The following is a 19330-nucleotide window of genomic DNA, read 5'->3' on the forward strand; positions in this document are numbered from 1 at the left end:
TAAGAAGGCAAATATGGCCTCAGAAGTACATGATAGTCCCCAGAGAGGGAGAGGGTTGGGCAGTCCCAATCCTTACTTGTTAGTATTGGTCTTGCATGCTACAACATATGGACAGATTGATTGCAGGTAGGACAACTAGGCTAATTCCAGCAGAAACTCCCTCAATCTCTGAGCTAGTTTTGGGATCTGAGGCTAAGGGATGGCTTCTATTGAGTTCAGTTATTATAAAAAGACAAAATTTAAGACTGCAAGTGGAGCATACAAGGTATACTGGAAAATCAGGAGGATTGTCAAGGTAACAAAATGTAATTGCTGTACACCTTTATTGGGATCACCGGTATTACCTATCATATTCCATTACACAGTCAATCAAATATGAGCGCAGCATGGGATTATGATGTTTGGGGATCATTTTGAAAACGATCAGATGTGTTCCTTCATTGAGATTCAAGAAAGGTAAGGGCTGACTAGGGTACATTTTTATAAGTATCTCCAGATCAGGGATTTTGTTATCAAGTTGAGTAAAAACCAATTTTCGATAGGTCGCCTCCCTTTAGTAGAGGCTACTGAAAAAGGTGTTAGTAGTGAGACAACATATGCCTTGCTATTGCACGAACTGCCTGACGATCTCGATTCAGTTAACTCTAAGTGGGAAGCTAGGGTTGCTAGTACAGGAGTTACTTGATATTGGGAGGGGTTGACTGCGGGGTTAAAGATTTTAAACCCACATTTGATCTTTATTACACCACAGCTAAGCTTTACGAATGGGGCAGGAGACCGAGCATCATTTGTCATCGCTGCGGGGGAAGTCAGACGGAAAGGGTGGATATGTTGCTGTCATGCAGTACTCTGGCTCTATTTTTGAAAGACAATGCCGTTTTTATTAGTCGGATTATAGCAAAACAGGTACAGATTACTCCTATGATGATACAGCTGGCTTATTTTATATGTATTTCAATGGCAGTTGCACAAATCTGCATAGCATGAGATTGGCTTACGACAGAGCCCCTAACGTTTGTAGAACGGACTTCTAGACGTCTAGAAGTATAAAATATGGAAACCAGTTAATATGCATGTAAGAGTGTGTAAGCACAAAAAAGGGGTCAGAAGATTTGGCTGCCTGTTACCAGCTGGTTTGAAACAATGGATGCATTGTTACTTTATTCAAACCTGTGATGTGTGGAAGTATGTTTACGTTTCTTAGCTTATTGCTTGATCTTTGTTGAGGGAATCATTTTGAGGTACTGTGGGTGCGCGTTCATACCTTGACTTTTCAATTTCGACTTGTACTGTGTCTATTCGGCTTTGATGCTGCACACATGAATTTTGATACTGTCTCTTTTGTTTACTGGTAATCGTTGATGTATTACACACTGCCTCTCTAGTAAAATTTAATAAAAAATAGTAAAAATGCAGTAGTGGATGGTGCATTCATGATGATTAGTCAATAGCAGCCACACGACTAGGTAGCACTGATTGCTGGAGCTGCACGGAAGGTAGAATGATGTGCTCCTTGTAAAAAAACAGAAGTGACAGCAAACCCATGAAATTAGTTTACCCAGGCATCACAGCATCACAAAAGCTGCAGATACCCCATAAAGACAACATCACTCCAATTATATCTTAAAACAGAAAGAAAATGATGTGTGGTGCTTCACCAGCAGCCAATTGAACGAATGTTGTTCCAGGGGAATATAAATTAATCTTCTCAGTTCAAGTAAAAGTTTAGCAGCTTTGTTTGTTATTCACTCTAGGTGCATACATGCCTGTTTGGGTACATCATGATATACAGAGCTTCCAACATAAAGGCTTGAAGAGATGAAGGCATTCTTAGGGAACGAAAAATAAGATATATTTTAAAAAAGTAGCTAAAAGTGACAGGCTTTGAGAACTACATAAATCTGTTAGCAGCTTACTAGAGCCAATGGCAGGTCAAGGCTCTCTGGAATCGAGGGCTGGGTAACAAAACAGCTGCCCCAGTTACACACGGTAAGAAAGATTCCTGTAGTTCCATGGATCCTCAATGAGTACCAGGAAAGAGATATCTTAACTGATAGAGTCTGTCTCCTTTGTAAGTTGAGTGATGCGGTTACCTGTGAAGGATTGGTCTGGGATTTAAAGAGCACCAAACACCGGAATTTCTTGTCTTGATAAACCTACCATCAAGGTTAATCATCACCCAACGGTTGGGTGGTGCATCTGGGCTCCAGTCGAAGGTACTAACACATAAATCCTACGATAATCCAAGCAGAGTACAAAAAATATTCATTATAAAAAGTGACCAAAATCATCCATGGTTCATAAAGGTTCAAGTTGTTAAAGTGTTGCTCTGTTCTATACAAAGTACACAACATTCCACAAAATAAATGGTCTTGGCTTGCTAATCTGACAACGACCAAAAAGACAAAACTAGTCGAAACAAAAGTATCACTGCAGCCAAATACATTTCAAGAAGTGCAATGAAATGATTCCTATTGCGGAAAGAGGTAACTGGAAGTAATCATTTCTAAGTAAATGCACAAATGTTCGGTATGCGGGATTCCCTATCAAATCCTTTTCCTGGCAGAAACGGAAAGGGCTAAGCAATCACAAGAAAGTAGGCTTAGAGTCAAAGTAGTGAAACAGAACCCTGGTATGTACAGGTGGCTCCACCAAAAAGTCAATGAGTCTGTCTGAAATATGTTAAGAGCGCCCTTAAGAAGTCTCTCACTGGTGCAGTTGATGCATGAACAGAGGGGTTTTACCCAGTGCGCAGTCTCACCCTACCTCCTGCCCTGCCAAAGGATTTGCTGCCTGTCTCATGTTTGACGTTGCTGCTGGGGGTCTGGTGGCTTGCAGGCCAGATTGATGAGTTATGCCGTGTCTGCACTCTCTGTGGATCAGTAGAGCATCAGCCACGGAAGTGCCTGTCCCCAGAGAGTGCCTAGAAACAGGTGAGTGTTGGAAGCCAAAGAAAAATATGTGCAATTATATATGTGGCAAGTGGAAAAGCTCAGATTTAATCAGTAAGCTAAGGTTTCTTAAAAGTAGCATCAGCTTGTGAGAAGGATCCCTGGAGGAAGGCCACATGACAGAGCCTCAATGCGTAGAACGCACCAAAGTGAGCAAAATGGCGAACTTTGAAGAACTGATTTTAAGATGCTTGTGAGTCATCCAATCTTTATAGACTGTGAAGGCTGTGGCTAAATCTGTTAGCTGAGATCATGGCTATTTCTTTAGACATAGCAATTTCTGTGTATCACCGGTGTTCAAGTAACAAAAATCCACCCTGAACGAGTTAGGCAGGAAGGTCAGTGGCCTCAAATGATAGTAAGCCAATAAAGGAGATATGGTGGATTCCTGTGAGATTCCACAGTGGGGTTCTCCAATTCATAAACTTGTATGAAGTCTGAAATGGGCAGATCGCAATATAATATGAGTGCGACCTAATTAAGTGCCCTAAATTACAGACTCAGCAAGGTGCTGGAGAACTGGATTTGAATTCACTTGAGAAGTGCAAAAATATCACTACGCCATCACAATCTACTGCCACCATGAATTTTGACCTATAGTCAGCCTTCAGATATACCACAGTTCTCAGTGCACCGATCTGATTGTTTAATAGCTGCTTTTGCTGAAAGAAAATAGACTGAATGAAAACTGACAGGACCCGAAGGGTCAAAAGATTATTTAAGTGGGTTAAACATTTTCATCTTAAATTTGTTCTGGTATTTACCCAGTTGGTATAGCTAAAGTAGTCAGGTGTCTCAACGAGAATAGTGTACTAAATTTATATTAGAACATTGGAATGCTTGGGGCTCCATTGAAAACAATGGAGTGCTGCGGGCTTTTACTGGCCGGTAAAAGCCCGCAGCGCCAACATTCCAATGTTCGCTTTGTTCACAGCAACAGCTGTGAACAAAGCCTCACGGAGCCCGAGGGAATTTTAATCCCCTCGGGCTCCGTGAAGTATAATTTTTTTTTAATAGAACATTCTGCCCTGAGTGGCAGAATGTTCTAATAGCCTTAGAACCCGCCGTAGCGGGCTCTACCGGCTATTAAAGTCCCTCTCCCTTGTTAAATGCCCTCGCCTTGGGCTCGGGCATTTAACGCGGGGAGCGGGCCTTTAATAGCCGGTAGAGCCCGCTACGGCGGGTTCTAAGGCTATAAAAGGACATCATTCTTCTTCTAATGGTAAGGAGCATTCAAGTGAAAAATTGAAAAATGTCTCAAAGGTGGACAACAAAGACTTTGATCAGGATGGATGGAAAACAGATGGCTAGGTCTGTAGTCCAGCTTTAGTTGCCCTTCAAGTCCAACACTATATTCAGTTTCCATGATAGACAGAACCTGAGCCAAGATGAGCATCTTGAATTTCTCTTTTTTCAGGAAGGTGTTGAGGAGGTGCAAATGTAGTGTGGGGTGAAGCCCTCTGTTTTTTTTAGCACCAGAAAGAAGCAGAAATAACAAACACTCCCTTCTTCTGGTGCTGGCACCTTATCAATGGCTTCTTTGGAAAACAGAGCCTGCACTTCCTGACAGAGCAAGGAAAGATGGTCCTCCATCAGCCGTTAGTGGGACAGGTCGAGGGGTTTCGGCAAATGGAAGGGCATAACCCCTTTGCACAATCTGTAGAACTCACTTGTGAAGTGAAGTGAAATCAGTCCACTTGAGAGGTGGTGCCTGGTCCTGCCACCAACAGGATGGTCATGATGGGTGGAGGACTCACTAAAGCGGCTTGGAGGCTGTAGCTGCCAGAAGGCTGGGAGCCTGGACAGCACACTGGGACTGGCTTACGCCCTCTGTGGGATCCATGACCCTGGCCATGAAAAGGTTTTTGGAAGCTTGGAGCGGGGCCTGCTTCGACAGGGGCCTAGAAAAACAGCTGTTGGATGGGGAAGCCAAAAAACACTTGACTTTATGTTCTTGTGCTTCTTGGGCTTACCCGACCTTGAGGATGATGTTTTTGGAGTGCAAAGATGACCACCCACAAGAACAACTCCGAGAGGGGCCTGAGATCGTCCTCAGGAGCTGGACCGGCAGAGCTTTCTTCTGCCACACTGCCAGGAGCTTCATTTCCAATTCACAGGTCACCTTTGGGTGCATCTACTTGTACTCGACACAAGCCTTGGGGGTCGTGGCCGACCCCAGGCACTAAGGCAGACTAAATGGGTATCGGACACAGACATCTACATGTGATATTAACCACATGGTTTAAAACCGGCAGGTTTATTAGGGAACATATCCTTAGCACACTGGGAGCAAATTGCTCAAAAAGGGTTGTCAAAAGGTTACAGAGGTATCTCTCCGGATCTACACTACTGGCGTAGAAAGAAAGGAAATGATGTCAACATGCTGGGGGGATGCCTATAACAGTATGTTATTTCTGACCTGGATGAAGCTGGAGGAGGAGGAGGTCAAAAAAACCTACCGACATGCAGAGGGGCTGCTCAAAATTTCCTGGATCCAATCAGATGTCTGGGGAATATTCTAGGGTGAGGTATTAGTGGTTAAAAGTCTCTAGCAGAAAGCACTAGCTACAGATAGAATCCTCATTATGAGTGTCCTGCAAAAATCCGATTAGTTCCTTGCCCTGGAACTACTGTAATTCTGGGGTCAGGGAAATACAGGGGGTTTTGAGAGTAACGCAAGTGAATTTGTGTTTCCATGTTGATTCTCCCAACGTACATTAACAGCCAAAGTCTCTGTTGGAAACACCACAATTTGTAATTGTGAGGGGGCCAGTAGCCACTGTTACCTGCCCCACATGGATTACTGAAGCCCAAAGCATCTAAGTTGCCAATGTGTGAAATTGATTTCAAATTGACAAGCCTTGGAGTCAATATTCACAACGGAAATAATAAAAATATAAATAATAATTATATTAGCAATAACAGTAACTTATTTTGTATTTGTAGAACGTATTTTGGAGCTGTATATACCAGTAGTTTACCTCCCAAATCACCATCTCTACCTCCATCATGGAAGATCATTAGTCTACTGCTTCCATAAACAAAGCCTAAGGTTTTCTCTGATCAATACTATTCAGCCCAGAATCCAAAGAGGAAAGAAAAGTTAACATTACTTCACTTAAACATAGAGGATCCTTTATTTTTTCAAAGCTCACTCGACTCAAGATGGTCATCTCAACACTAGTACAGTTCTTAACCTGGGACCTATGGTCTCTGGGGGGGGGGGGGCGGTGGTACACAACGCTTACTCAGGAGGTCCGTGATTGTTTAGAAAATGAAATCATTTTAACAAAATAGTAAAATATGTATACATAAAAAAAAATCAGAAAGTAAAAACGAACATTTTAAAACTCGCTGTAAGTAATTTGTAAAGTATATTAAAACAACCTACAACCCAATTTCACTGTTTCCAGCAGGCATTTATGTATATTTTTAAGAACAATTTAACATATCCAAAGTATAATTGTGTACCTTTAATCTCACCTGTTCCAGCATCCGGTCCAAATCTTTGAGGTTTAGAATATGTTAGTTATCTTTATAACGATGAACTACTGGAAAAGAGAACTGGCCCTGGGAGGAGCGTGCCTCCAAATCCTGCAGGCCAAATGTACTGTTTGCCTTGTACGTAGCTATTTGGTTAACAAAATCAGTCAATTTGGAGTGGCATGTTTTTTATTTGCTTTGAATGTAAACTAGAGGTGGGCGAGCCAACAGATTTACAGGAACAGTCAAGCCAGAGCCGAGCCAGGGGTCTGACTTCGACCGATCTTAAAGGCTGTGTACAAGCACAGTCCTGAAAATGTTTGCTATGTAAATCATAGCCAATTGTGTGAAATATGATGTTTATGTTTTAACATGTGGAAACTTTGACATTAATACGTCACATTATAGCACTGTACTGAGAAGTCGTTTATTAAAAGTGATAATTTTTAAACGTGTACCCTTGGTAAAATGAGGCACTACAATTGTCATGTAAACCCTGTACTGGCCCAAATTATTATAGAGTAACATTTCTTAGGTTAGGTCCTTGTTTTTACCTCTTTGTGCAACTTGCAGCAGTTTTTCAACAGTATAAAACCGACCCGAAGGTATTGGAGTACCCGTTACATTACACAAGGTCATCATACAATTGTTTATAAGGATGAGGAAATGAAGTGATTTGCCCAGAATCAGAGGATGTTAAGTTGATGCTGAAACTCAAACCGGGTTCAAAAGGGCCAGAGTCAACAACTCTGACCCTAAAGCCACATGAAAGTTCAACTAGGTTTGGGTTCAAGGTTACAACAGGGCCTTGAACTGATCCAAAGCTAGGCTTCACGCTTGAGCTTGGCTTGAGCTTTCAGAGGCTAGTCCACATCTATTGCAAACTATTAAAAAAAAAGAGAATTTTTATAGGGGTCTCGCATGTACATTGACATATTTTGCCCTTGATGAGCAGCAGAGAGATTCTCATGTTGAGAAACTGTGGCTAACAGTTCATTCTCATTGTCTTCAAGAACAAACTAGTGTAATGTCTATCGAGAAGGAAACACCAATATTGCTCTCTATATAGTCCATTCATCATGTTTGAGCAGAGGTCTTCAAAGTTGTGGGCAGGCCCCGATTGTGGGTCTTTCAGTGATACTAAGGGGGGCACCAGGCTTTGGTCAAAGAAGCGTCATGCTGAGAACAGAGTTTTGTTTTAAGCAAAAAAAAAGGAGAAACGGTAAACCACTCTGTAATGGGGCATCACTAACATCTTTTGTCACTTATATCCTGTTATCTTGGCTGAGATTATGTGTCAAAGGGGAAGGGATTCCAAATATTCCTCAAACATCCCATTTCTGATAATAACACTGTAAATACGTTTACACTTCTATAAGGTCTGGCTGACCAGATAGTATGTTTGGCAAGCATATATTTGATTGCAATTCTAAAAGGGGTAACAAAATGTAAATGCAAAATTATTTTAAATGCATACTTCAGCGTGTTATCCTTAGGGATGCATCAATTATAAATGTTAGAAAAAAAAAGTTCAATCAAATTCTTGGAGCTTCTTCCGGATTCTATGTCAGGACTGGAGGCGAGGATTAGGCTGTCTCTACCCGCTTTATTTTTAACCAGCAGCCTTTCAACAATATAAGAAAAATCAACTTTAACAATAAACTTCAAGTCCCATGAGCCTTCACTTAGGTCAACCAATCCGGAGTCAGCATGCCCCTCAAGAGCGTCTTCTGATGACCTCTTCTTCCCCTTTCTTCGCACTACAGCAGCCATCAGATAAGTGCTCTACTGTTCTTAATTTTCATTGTTAAACCCTAAATATTCTGTATTTGAGGGTGTTTCTTTTCAAAGCACGGCTGTGAGAACGCTCCTCTGCGGCTGCTAATTCTGAACACATTCGGACCCCGAGTGCGACGCAGTCAGCTGACCGCTAAACGGCCGCTCTTTAACTCGCGCTTTGCATGCTCTACCCCTACGCATCCGGCGTCTTTTTCACTTGTCAGTTTCAGAGTGAAAGAGACGCTGGCCACTTACGAACAGATCGGGGGCTGTCAGATTTGTTTTCTTTGTGAATTAATGGGTAGGACACACAAATCAATAGATAAAGGGACACGACCCAGGCAAACAATATCAACCCCTTAGTAACCAATGGGGTTGCTAGTGTCCTGTATGCCTTGAAGTCCCTACAAGTGATTAGGTGCCTTTGGCATAATCCATTGCCCTCTGGATGGCATTTTGCCACCATTAATATGCAGGACCCTGCAGAATATCTGGGTGACGACTCCTAGGAGTATCTAGAGGAGGAGGAAGTTACATACCTCCCCACAGACAGCGAGTTCTGCCATATTATGGATATGTCCATATATAAAGCAGTTTTGCAAGTTGTGACGCCCTTTGAGAGGAAACTCCTTAATCTACAGCATAGATGCCTACAACCCCTCTCCGCGACCTCTGGCCCCATCACCTCCAGGAAAGCCCCGGGCATCCTCAGAGGGGGCACACAAACGCCCTTGTGAACCAGGTGTGGACCTGGATGTATTTTTGTGGCTCAAAAGAGCCTTTATGGAGTCTCACCCCCACCCCCAAGATATCCCTCTCCCCTTCCCTCTACCTCAAAGGACCTTTACCAGTTGGGAGACGGTTCGGACCTCCCCCTCAGCTACTGATGGGGAAGGGGAACTTTCCAGACTCTGGCTTCCTTCAGCTACCACTTCCTCCGCTGGGGAAGACCAAAAAGCCGAGAAAGACTTGTCCGCTCCTCCCGCGGACATGCTAGATCTGGATGAACTCCTACATCCTCGCTTTTCCCGCAGGTCGCCAACCCCAAAGGTTGCAGCCTACGTGGCAGGGAGACTTCAAAAGGCCCAAGACAAAGAAGATCGTAATTGCCTAAGGGCAGAATGTCCTCGCCCCTCTTTGGAGGATAAGGTCGGTGCCACCCCAGATATCAATCCCAAGATAGCCATCTTCTCCACAAAATTTATACGGGATCCCAAAAAAGGGATTGATCGCTCTTGGCGTTCCTGCCAGGACAAATTACTAGGTGTCACAGGGCCACTTACAAAAATTTTGGACATGTCGGAGGATGCCAATGCCTCTGGATCACTTGTTCCCCCAAGACTTTGTCTGGCTGGGCTCAGCGGGTAATTATCTTCTTAGGGAATGCAAATTGTGCCATTTCCACTGAAAGGCGACGCTCACTACTGATCAAGATCAACCCCAAGCTGGGGTATCTGGGGTTCTCGGAGGCCGGCCCTTTGGCCCAAGGTGGTTTGTTTGGGGAACCCTTCATCCGGGAGCAGGGGAAGTTTGTTAACACCTTCACTTCCCTAGACAAGGCCCAGACGTTAAAGAAGCAGTTTTTCACTCCTCGTGATTTTGCCTCCGCTGGTCGTGGTAGGGGTCACTCGATCGGCAGAGGCACTTTCCAAGCCTCCAGTCAAGGACCTCATCGAGGACAATGGCAGGATCCTGCCCGTTTTGGGACCTTTTACTCCTCTCAGGGGTACCCACGCCAGCGAGGTGCCAGTGGGGGCTTCAAGTGCAGAGCCTCCAACAACTCACGGTGAGCATTAATGCCCCGGGGGGACTCAGATTGTGGGGCAGGTTGGCAGAGATTTTCCACACTGGGAGCAATTGACGATGGGTGCTTGGGCTTTACAAACAATACAAGGGTTCCACATAAAATGTTATGGTTTCCCGGTTCAGATGTCACAACCACGCCCTCTACATTTTACTCCCCTCTAGGTGTCTTTGGTGGATACAGAAATGATCAAACTTCTGAAAAAAGGGGCCATTGTCCCGTCCTGAGTACACCACTTTGAGTTACGCAGCAGCCTCTTTCTGGTACAGAAAAGAGATGGGGAACAATGCCCGGTTATAAACCTAAATGAGTTCAACGAGTGGCTAGTTTTTCGCCACTTCAAAATGGAAGGGATCCACCTCCTCAGAGACCTCCTATGGGTGAACGACTGGATGGTGTGGCTCGATCTAAAGGATGCCTACCTCACGATTCCCATTTTTAACCTCCACAGGCAGTTTCTCCAGTTCGAATGGAAGAGCCGATCTTCAAATTCACCTCTCTTTCTTTCGGGTTATCCTTCACTCCATGGTGCTTCACCAAGGACTTGAAGCCGGTGGTGGAACACCTCCGAGCTCGAGGGATCAGGATGCTTGTTTATCTAGATGATATCATTTTGCTAGACTAGTGCCGCTTGAGACTGGTGGACTACCTGCAATAGGCTGTGTCTTTGCTGGAATCCCTCGGATTCTTGATCACCGAATCCAAATCAGCTCTTCGTCCATCCCAATCCATACACTTCCTGGGGTTTGTGGTGGATTCGGTCCAGGCCACTCTCACCCTGCCATCGCTGAAACTGTCCAAAATCAAACACAAGTTAAAAAGGACTCTGGCCAGAACTCAGACATCACTAAGACTGATTGCTCGGATTGTCAGGCTCCTCTCATCCTCGATACAGGCCATCTTCCCAGGCCCTCTACACTATTGCACCCTTCATAGACTCAAGATATCTCACCTGAGGAAGGACCTCAAGTATTCTCAATCTGCGCCCCTGTCGGCAGAAGCCAAAGCAGAATTGAGATGGTGGATCTCGTATATGGAGGCCTGAGATGTCTGGCCATTTTCGGCTCCCAACCGGACATGGTCATCGAATCAGACACCAGCCGCACGGGCTGCGGAGCCCGGTGCGGTGAGTAATCTGCAGGAGGATGCTGGTTGCCGAAGAGAGAGGACTGCACATCAATTATTTGGAACTCTTGGCGGGGTCCTTTGCAGTGAAATGCTGGACCAAGGACAAAGACTAGTGTTGCATACTGCTAAAAATGGACAATTTAGCGGCAGTCTGCTATACAAACCAACATGGGGGTGAGGGGAAATCAGGTCAGACACCCTGGCGAAACTGGCACGCGACTTCTGGGCTTACTATCTAGACAACCAAATCTCGATGATGGCGGAACACCTCCTGGGGAGGTCAAGTCAGGTGGCGGACGGGAATTCACGCCACTGGAAGGACGTCAGCCTGTGGCGGCTTCATCCACAGGTGTTTTCAGGGATACAATTCCACTGGGATCCCTTTTCGATGGACCTGTTCGCCTAGCGTATGGACCACCAGCTACCCAGTTGGAAACCGGATCTGTCAGCGACATACACCTTCCTACAGGATTGCCACCAAGAGAGGGGATATGCGTTTCCCCCATTCGCAATGATCATGAGGCTCGCGGCTCTAGCTCAGAGGCAGAGGGCAGCCCTAGTTGTGGTCAAGCCCCTGTGGAGGTCTCAAGTCTGGTTTCCAGTTCTGATGGAACTTTCTTGGGATTTTCCAATCCGTCATTCCCGGTTTTCGGATCTCCTCCTCGATCCACTAGGGAATCGTCACCACCTGGTGTTGGAGGGGTGTCTCCACCTAATGGCCTGGAGGATTTCCAGGGAAATGGAAAATCCTGGGCATTTTGCGAGATGCTGTAATCCTACTCGCAAAGTTGTGGACAGATAGTACCAGTAAAAGATACCGATCGGCCTGGACAAGTTGGCTGGGTTGGTGTTGAATCCGGCAGCTTGATCCCATATGGGCGGATATTGTCCATATCCTGAATTTTTTGGCATCTTTGGCATCTGAGAGTCTAGCTTACAGATCAATGAATACCTTCCATTCAGCCATCTCGACGGGCCATACCCCGGTAGAAGGACGACCAATTGTGAACATCTATTTGTCTGCAAACTCGTCAGAGGCATCAGACTATCCCTTTCTCTGGGTCCAAGGTACTCTACTCTCTGGGATGTAAACAAAGTATGCCTCCTATTTAAATAATGGCCGGCTAACAAGAGTCTGTCGATGAAACAGATGTTGGCAAAACTCGTTACCCTGCTATTTTTTATATCTTGTCGTCGGGTTTCTGACGTCCGTGCACTAGATATCACGGGCAGAGTCTTTACCCCGGATTGAGTGACATTTCACATCTCAAGACGGACAAAGTGCAATTCAAAAATCATTTCCTACCCCAGTTTTAACACAAATCCGAAGTTGTGCGTGGTTTGGGCTTTGAAAGCTTATGAAGCCCTGACGGAGGAACTCCGTCCCCAAGGGGAATGGCAACTCCTGATACCTCTGACTAAACTACACATATCGGTGTCTTCTCCTACTATTGCCAGATGGGTCAGGTGGGTATTACAGGAAGCTGGAATAGATACTTCAGTTTTTGGAGTTCATTCGGTGAGGGGGGGCTATGGCCTCAAAAGTCTTCACCTTAGGAGCCCCCCTAGAGGACATACTCAATGTGGCGGAATGGTCCTCGGGCTCTACCTTTGAGAGATTCTATATTAGGCTGGTACAAAATCTGGCAGCTCTGGTATTGGACAAGCTTTATACAAGCCTATCCTCACCTCTGGTCCTGACACAGAATGAAAAGTTTCAATTCTATTAAGGACATGGAGGTGAGGATTAGTTCCCCCCAAACATTAGACCCACCCAAAGGAGGAACAAGAATCTGAAATGTTTTAGGTTATGTGCAAGTAATATGACTTTGTTGGTTATTCTATATAATTGCATGTTGATGTATCTTGATATATCAAATTGAGAATAACAGAAACGTAAGGACATTAGAAAGGTGATTCAGTTGTTGTTGGACTATCAAATGGCCATTGGAGTATTGACAATGTAATCATGGTAAACGTAAGACAGGTAATATTTAGTTATGTTCAATTTCAAGAATGGAATCTGGCTAACAGGAATAAATTATTAAAGTTCGGCTGAGGTCGCAGGAAGAAAGAGGAAGAAGAGGTCGTCAGGAGAGGCTCTTGAGGGGCATGCTGACTCCAGACTGGTTGACCTGAATGAAGACTCATTGGACTTGCATTTTATTGTTAAAGTAGTTTTTTCTTATATTGTTGAATGGCTGCAGGTTAAAAATAAAGCGAAGAGAGACAGCCTAATCCTTGCCTCCGTGTCCTTAAAAGAATTGAATCTTTACGTTTCGATAGTTAGGACATTTTTCATTTCAGTGCATAAACTACATTATCCAGAAGTGAACAGTGATGTTTATAGTTCCAAATGGGTCATTAGCTTATCAGCATGGCCTGAGACTGTCGATCCACAAACAGTCTAAGGCACTGGCTCTTAACCTGTAGTTCGAGGACCCCCTAAACGAACACAAAGCCTACTCATTGGGTACACGACTGCTTAGAAAATTAAATAATATTAACAGGTTAAAAAAGTGTATATAAATAAAGAAGCAAAAATGAAAATTGAACATTTTTAAAACGTTGTGTAAATGTAAAGAAATTTGAAATTGGAGGCAAAAAATTAGGTTAGTAACCTCAGACTGATTCGTGGGAGCAGAGCAAGTGCATCAAAGAGAATATAGCATGGAAAATTAGTGACTGGATTTAGAATAGCTCCAACCTTCCCATTAAAATTAAAAAGTTGATGTTTTAATATTTGTTTGCGAATTAAATAAAGCATCACACCAGTCATCGAAGCTAAGGCTGGGGCTACCGGCTTCCAGTAATAATTCAGTGAGGGTCCCCAGATTCAGATTAGGATTCAGTATGGATCCCCGGGTTCCAGTCATGATTAAGTGGGGAGCCACAGAAGTCAAAGGGTTAAGAATCACTGGTCTACCGGATGGTTCACTGGTCTAAGGTACTGTTCAGATCATTTAGGCCCACACAAAGTGAAAGCTTCTTAAACTGAAAAAAGCAAGGTTCCTCCTTGTGGCACGTATTATTGACTTCTTTAACATCCCTTAGACAACAATGAAGTGCTACAAGAAACGTCTGACATGGAAAGGCAGAGCCCTTGAAATTTTCACGAATAGGGACCCTGCACTAGTGATATCCTTACTATGCGTTCTAGTGTGTGATAATATCCAGTTGTTGCATACATTCACGTTCCAAAAGGTTAGTGAACACACCGCTTACCAGAACCTCCTTGATGGCAACTCTCATGACTCTCTCGGTTTCATTTATCTCCAGCGGCCTCGCTATGGCCGCAGTTCTCAGTTCCTGCAAGAGAGAAAAACAGGTATTCATGAATGGACCAAGAATGGGTGCAACAAAGAAAACTCAACTCTGACTTTGAGAGTCCTTGGGCACAACCAGGGTAAATCGCTTCAGAGATTAGCAACTTCGAGGCATGTAGCACGCTGCTCTATCAATCTAAACTGGGCCACTCAGAAAGCTGTACCTACTGTCGGAGCTGCTGATTTGTACTTGTACTTTCATGTCAAGCAACAGATTATCAATGAGGCAAAGAGGTGTCTAAAAGATGCCATGTTTATGCCCTAGGAATTAAAACACCTTTTGCAAAATAAACGTGGTGTCAGATCAACATTATAAACGCAAAACATTTCACGTGGGACTATATCACGAGAGTTAACAAAGCCCACAGACAGCACAGTCACCTCACGTCTTAGATCCAAATGTTATCTTTTAATCGGCTTTAATTATGTTTTGGGATTCGACTGAGCTCAATTTAGCACACTGCAGCATATTTAATTAATGTTTTTATCGCTGTGAACTTTTGAGTTCTGATAACGTTTGCATTATAGCGTGGGTATCTATCCCTACTTGACTTTTTGATTGTTGGAACCACTTCCTTTTCCCTTTTGGTTGAAACCGGCCATCGTATTCTACCAATGAAAAATAAGATGTCACAAGTGGCAGGTGATGTCACCGTGCCCATAACTCTGTGCTGGCTGCTGTGTTTGACCTTATGCATTGGAGGAAGAAATCCTGTCAGCAGCGATAGTTTCTATGATAAACAATATCAAGGCCAACAAGTATTTCATTTATACTGAGTGCCAAGATAACTGGCTTTGCCAAATCCTGTTTGGAAAACACTGTTAAAAAAATAAAAAATACGGGAGGAAAAAGACTCGCATGTTAAAGTACCAAGAAACTGAACACCGAATTCAATATGTTCAATCTTTATGAACAACATGGTTTATTTTTCAAATATTTTATATGCAGGCAACTCTGAACAGTATTTAAAAAGCCTGTTGCACGTGATTCAGCTTAAACATAACACTGAGGACTATCTTAATGGACTTGGAAGAACATAACAGCTGTCTGAGGCAGTGACGTGGTAGAAGTTAAATTTAAGCGCTTGCCAGGGCAAACTTGAATTGTAACAAACACTGTGGACATTTGGTGCCCTGCAGCATCCTGTGGACTAAGGACGCTGGATGCTTCAAAAGCTGGCTCGGTGACTGCAGCAGTGGGTCTCTAGCCCTGTCCCCTAAACACTAGCTTTGTCCACCAAGTGCAAGGCTTTTACGGAGCTCATGAGCTACAACAAAAACAAAATGATACAGTCTATGTTTTAAGTCAAACCCAAGAAACAATATACCTGTTGCCAGTGGTAATGTGTATATGGAACCGTGGCGGTGCCCAAAGCCCTGCTCAGAAGCCCGCAGTGGTGCAATTTAATGTATGTGCCCAGAATAACAATGCTGTGTAGCCTTCAACTCACCCCAGGTCTCTTTATTCCACTTATAGACACCCCCTTTATTTCAGTGTTGCAGGTTTCTGGTTTCTTCCGTTGTGACAGGCTTTTCATCTTTCTCTTCCTCCATCTTTTGTTTTATGTGTTCTCCTTCTCTAGGTATCACTAAATGTCTGATGAGTAAAAATAAGTATCAGTCCTCAAAAATAAGTGCTGGAGCACCCAGTGCTTAATTTGTGCTTGTTGTTTCCAGTGCTGAGTACCAGCACTTATTTTTGAGGGCCGGGGCTTATTCTTCTGCCTAAAGCACTTGCTGCAAGCAAAAGACACATATGGGAAAGACGGATGAAAGGAAAAACGAAAAAGCGTCGCAAAGGGAGAAAGTAGAAAGCTGCAAGAGTGAGCTGAAGGGGCAGGGAGTGGCTTTCTATGGGTTGAAGAGGCCCGAGATGGCTTCAGGATTACGCTTCACACAGTTAATTGCAGCAGCCGCGTGTTTGAGGAGGGCTTTGAGCACTGGCATCTTTTTATTTACAAATTAAGCACTGGGAGCACCCCATCTTCGACTACTGGCTCAAATGAAGCAATGCCTATTGCTCTGCTGTTTCGGATGATCTGTGAGGGATAGGCAGCAATACAGGTGGAGTGGGAGCTGGGATGTTGGCGGGAAACAGCGCAGAGAGAGAGGACAAGAAAGCACATGTTCTCTTAAGGAGTGCTCAAAGAAAAATAATACAATAGTCCCTGATGTGAGCCATGGAATGTTACAAGTGATTCAATCAAAAGATGGCAAAAGAGCTTGCTTCAGAGAAAGGACAAACATCAGATGAGGAAGGAGAATCATCAAATAAGAAGCAAGCAAATGAGATTGATGAGACAGTCAACAAATTATAGCAATAGAGATAACCAAAGGTTACAGTAAGAACTGATATTATACACAATAGGCCTTCGATAATAAAGAGCAAAAAAGATGTCTGGAGGTGAGACCTAAAAAGTGTGTGAGGGCCAGAATCAGCATGCCTGCTGGCTCACATCCTTGTTCCAGAAGGAGAAGCTGCGAACCGACCACTGGTACTGCACCCATTACCGTCCTTTTGTGGGGGACATGGTACTCCTGTTTTTGTGACCGAAAGAACACCCATCACCACCACCTGCCTAACAGTTCCCCTCCACATGCCATAAGTCCAAGTGAAAAGAGACAGCAGGTACGCCAGTCAACACAGAGTGCATTCCATTTTGTGACTTCTTTAAATTTATCTCAGGTCGGACGTGAGCAGTGCATACTGTAATTTTTTTTAATGCATCACATGATTTAGTGCTCTGCTTTTTTAAAACACAAACATAAAATTATCGGTTCAGAGTCTAAAGAAATCCTAGGAACGGAAAAGCTACTAATGCGTGACTATATACAATTAGAAAAATAGAGTGGAGCATTGCAAAGTGGAATGGCGTAGAGTGAAGTCAAGTAGAGGGGAGGGGTAGAATGAAGGGGAGTAAAGTGTCACAGAAAGAAGAAAAGTTTTGTAGAATGGAGAGGCGTAGTGTGTTGTAGAGTGGAGAGCGGACCGTGATGTGGAGAGGTATAGAGTGTCATAGAGTAGAGGGGCGCAAATTGTCATGGAGTGTCGTGGATTGGAGTGGCGTACAGTGGGATGCCGTGGAGTGTTAAAGAGTACAGTGGCGTAGAGTGGAGCAGCATAGTGTCAGAGTGGAGTGACGTAGAGTGGAGTTTCATAGAGGGGCACAGAGTGAATGGGAATAGTGTGGAGAGGTATAGAGTGGGGTATGGATGGTGTGGTAGTGCCATTACAGGTCTGCAAGTCTGTGGCTTAATCTCAAGAAGAATGATACATTATCTACTTAAAGTAAGCAAAATTATAATTCCACCAGATGCAGTTTCGAGGTTTGTGACCATTGCAACATTTCACATGTGGGCTAAATCGTCCTACAAAAACGTTTTGGTGGAGACTTTTCCTTCTATTTTCCTGTTTTTCCAACATGGCCGACTTTTTATGGGATTTTATCCTACTATTCTTTTAAAACGTTCCCAATTTGCGAAGTTGACATATTTTTTTTCAATTAAAAGGTTTACTAAAGTCTTTTTTTCAAATTCTGCCCATCCCGAATTCGGAATATACTATTTCAATTTCATGGGTAAGTACCGGGGAGAAAACTTGTGAGGAGGTGGAGCTTTTGGTAGTGCGGGTTATGCCACTCGCCTTCCATAACAGCCTTTTATGCTGCCCACAAGCCCTCTCGAACGGGAACTGTGAGATGGCTGAAGATGAGAACATATTTGTTTCGGTATAGCTTACACCTGTGTGGTGGTAATGGCATTAAGGATGAAGGTCTTGCGTCACCAACTGCACCGAATGTTACTATGAACTTCATCATGAATATATGTGCACATGGAAAGTGATTGTGTCAAGTTCTGTGAAATAGATGCTTTTGGCTGGACGCTCCTAGGAACCTTTCCTGTGTACTCATATACTTGGACATGGATTGTCTGTCTGCTAATTGGACCTCTTTGTATTTAAAAGTGGTGACAATGAAGGGATTTTCAAACTTCCACCAACACTAAACAACTGGGGACAACTATTTGTAAGTAAAACAAGAAAAGCAATGGATGGAAATGAAAATGTTTCAGGTGTGGAAGTAAAATCCACGCAGAAAATTCCAGTGAGTGGCCATCTTTACAATCTGACTGTTGCAACAGTGGGACATATATAAACCCACGTCTTCCTTTTTGGCAACGGACAAGAGAATCTAAACGGTGCTTGGTGGTGAAATTCATTCACAGGAAAAGGAACAGTTTTTTTCAATGACGTTTGGAAAACTAATTTGCATTGCACGTGTTGCTGAACACCACTCTATGCAATAGTTGAGGTAGGATCGCCTGTGCACTAACTCCATCCAACACGTAAGCTAAAAGTAACAGACTGGAACTGCTGGATGTACATCCTGGGTCCCACAGAATATCAGTTGTTAAGGCCTGAAATACGTTATGGGTGAGTGTTGAGTTTTGAAGCTATGTCCTGAACTAAAGAGAATAATATTTGCCTTACATTTTGCTGGTTTTAGAGATCATTATGGATGTGAAGCTGCATACAGGTTTAATGTACACGTTAACCAAATAATTAACTCTAGAAGGGACTTAGGTGGTCATTTTGGCCCTGGCGTCTGCCAACCCGCCACATCTCCACTCATACCGCCAGGGCGCTCGGAGCTGCTGGGCCGGAGATGAGCATCTCCGACCCGGTGGTCCACAGAAGACCGCTGGCGGTATTAGGAGCCGGCTTTCCATCAGGGTTTACTCAGCTGTAGCACTGCTACGAAACCCATAGCGGAAAGGTTACAGGTGACAGGGAATTTCTTCCCTGTCACTGGTAGACGACTCCCCTAACACCCCCCAGCAAGAACTAAGCACCCCTAACC

General features: G+C 43.9%; 1 protein-coding gene across 4 annotated transcripts in view; it reads right to left on the minus strand.

Moving 5' to 3' along the window:
* The window catches only part of CLUAP1 (clusterin associated protein 1), an 851865-nt gene that overhangs the window by 305639 nt on the left and 526896 nt on the right, over positions 1 to 19330 (minus strand). For all 4 annotated transcript variants that reach the window (XM_069210479.1, XM_069210475.1, XM_069210478.1 and 1 more), the window contains exon 6: positions 14371 to 14454. In XM_069210479.1, the coding sequence (XP_069066580.1) occupies positions 14371 to 14454 (84 nt within the window). The remainder of the gene's footprint in view (positions 1 to 14370; positions 14455 to 19330) is intronic.

Source organism: Pleurodeles waltl, chromosome 10, assembly GCF_031143425.1.
Source record: "Pleurodeles waltl isolate 20211129_DDA chromosome 10, aPleWal1.hap1.20221129, whole genome shotgun sequence".
Taxonomy (NCBI): domain Eukaryota; kingdom Metazoa; phylum Chordata; class Amphibia; order Caudata; family Salamandridae; genus Pleurodeles; species Pleurodeles waltl.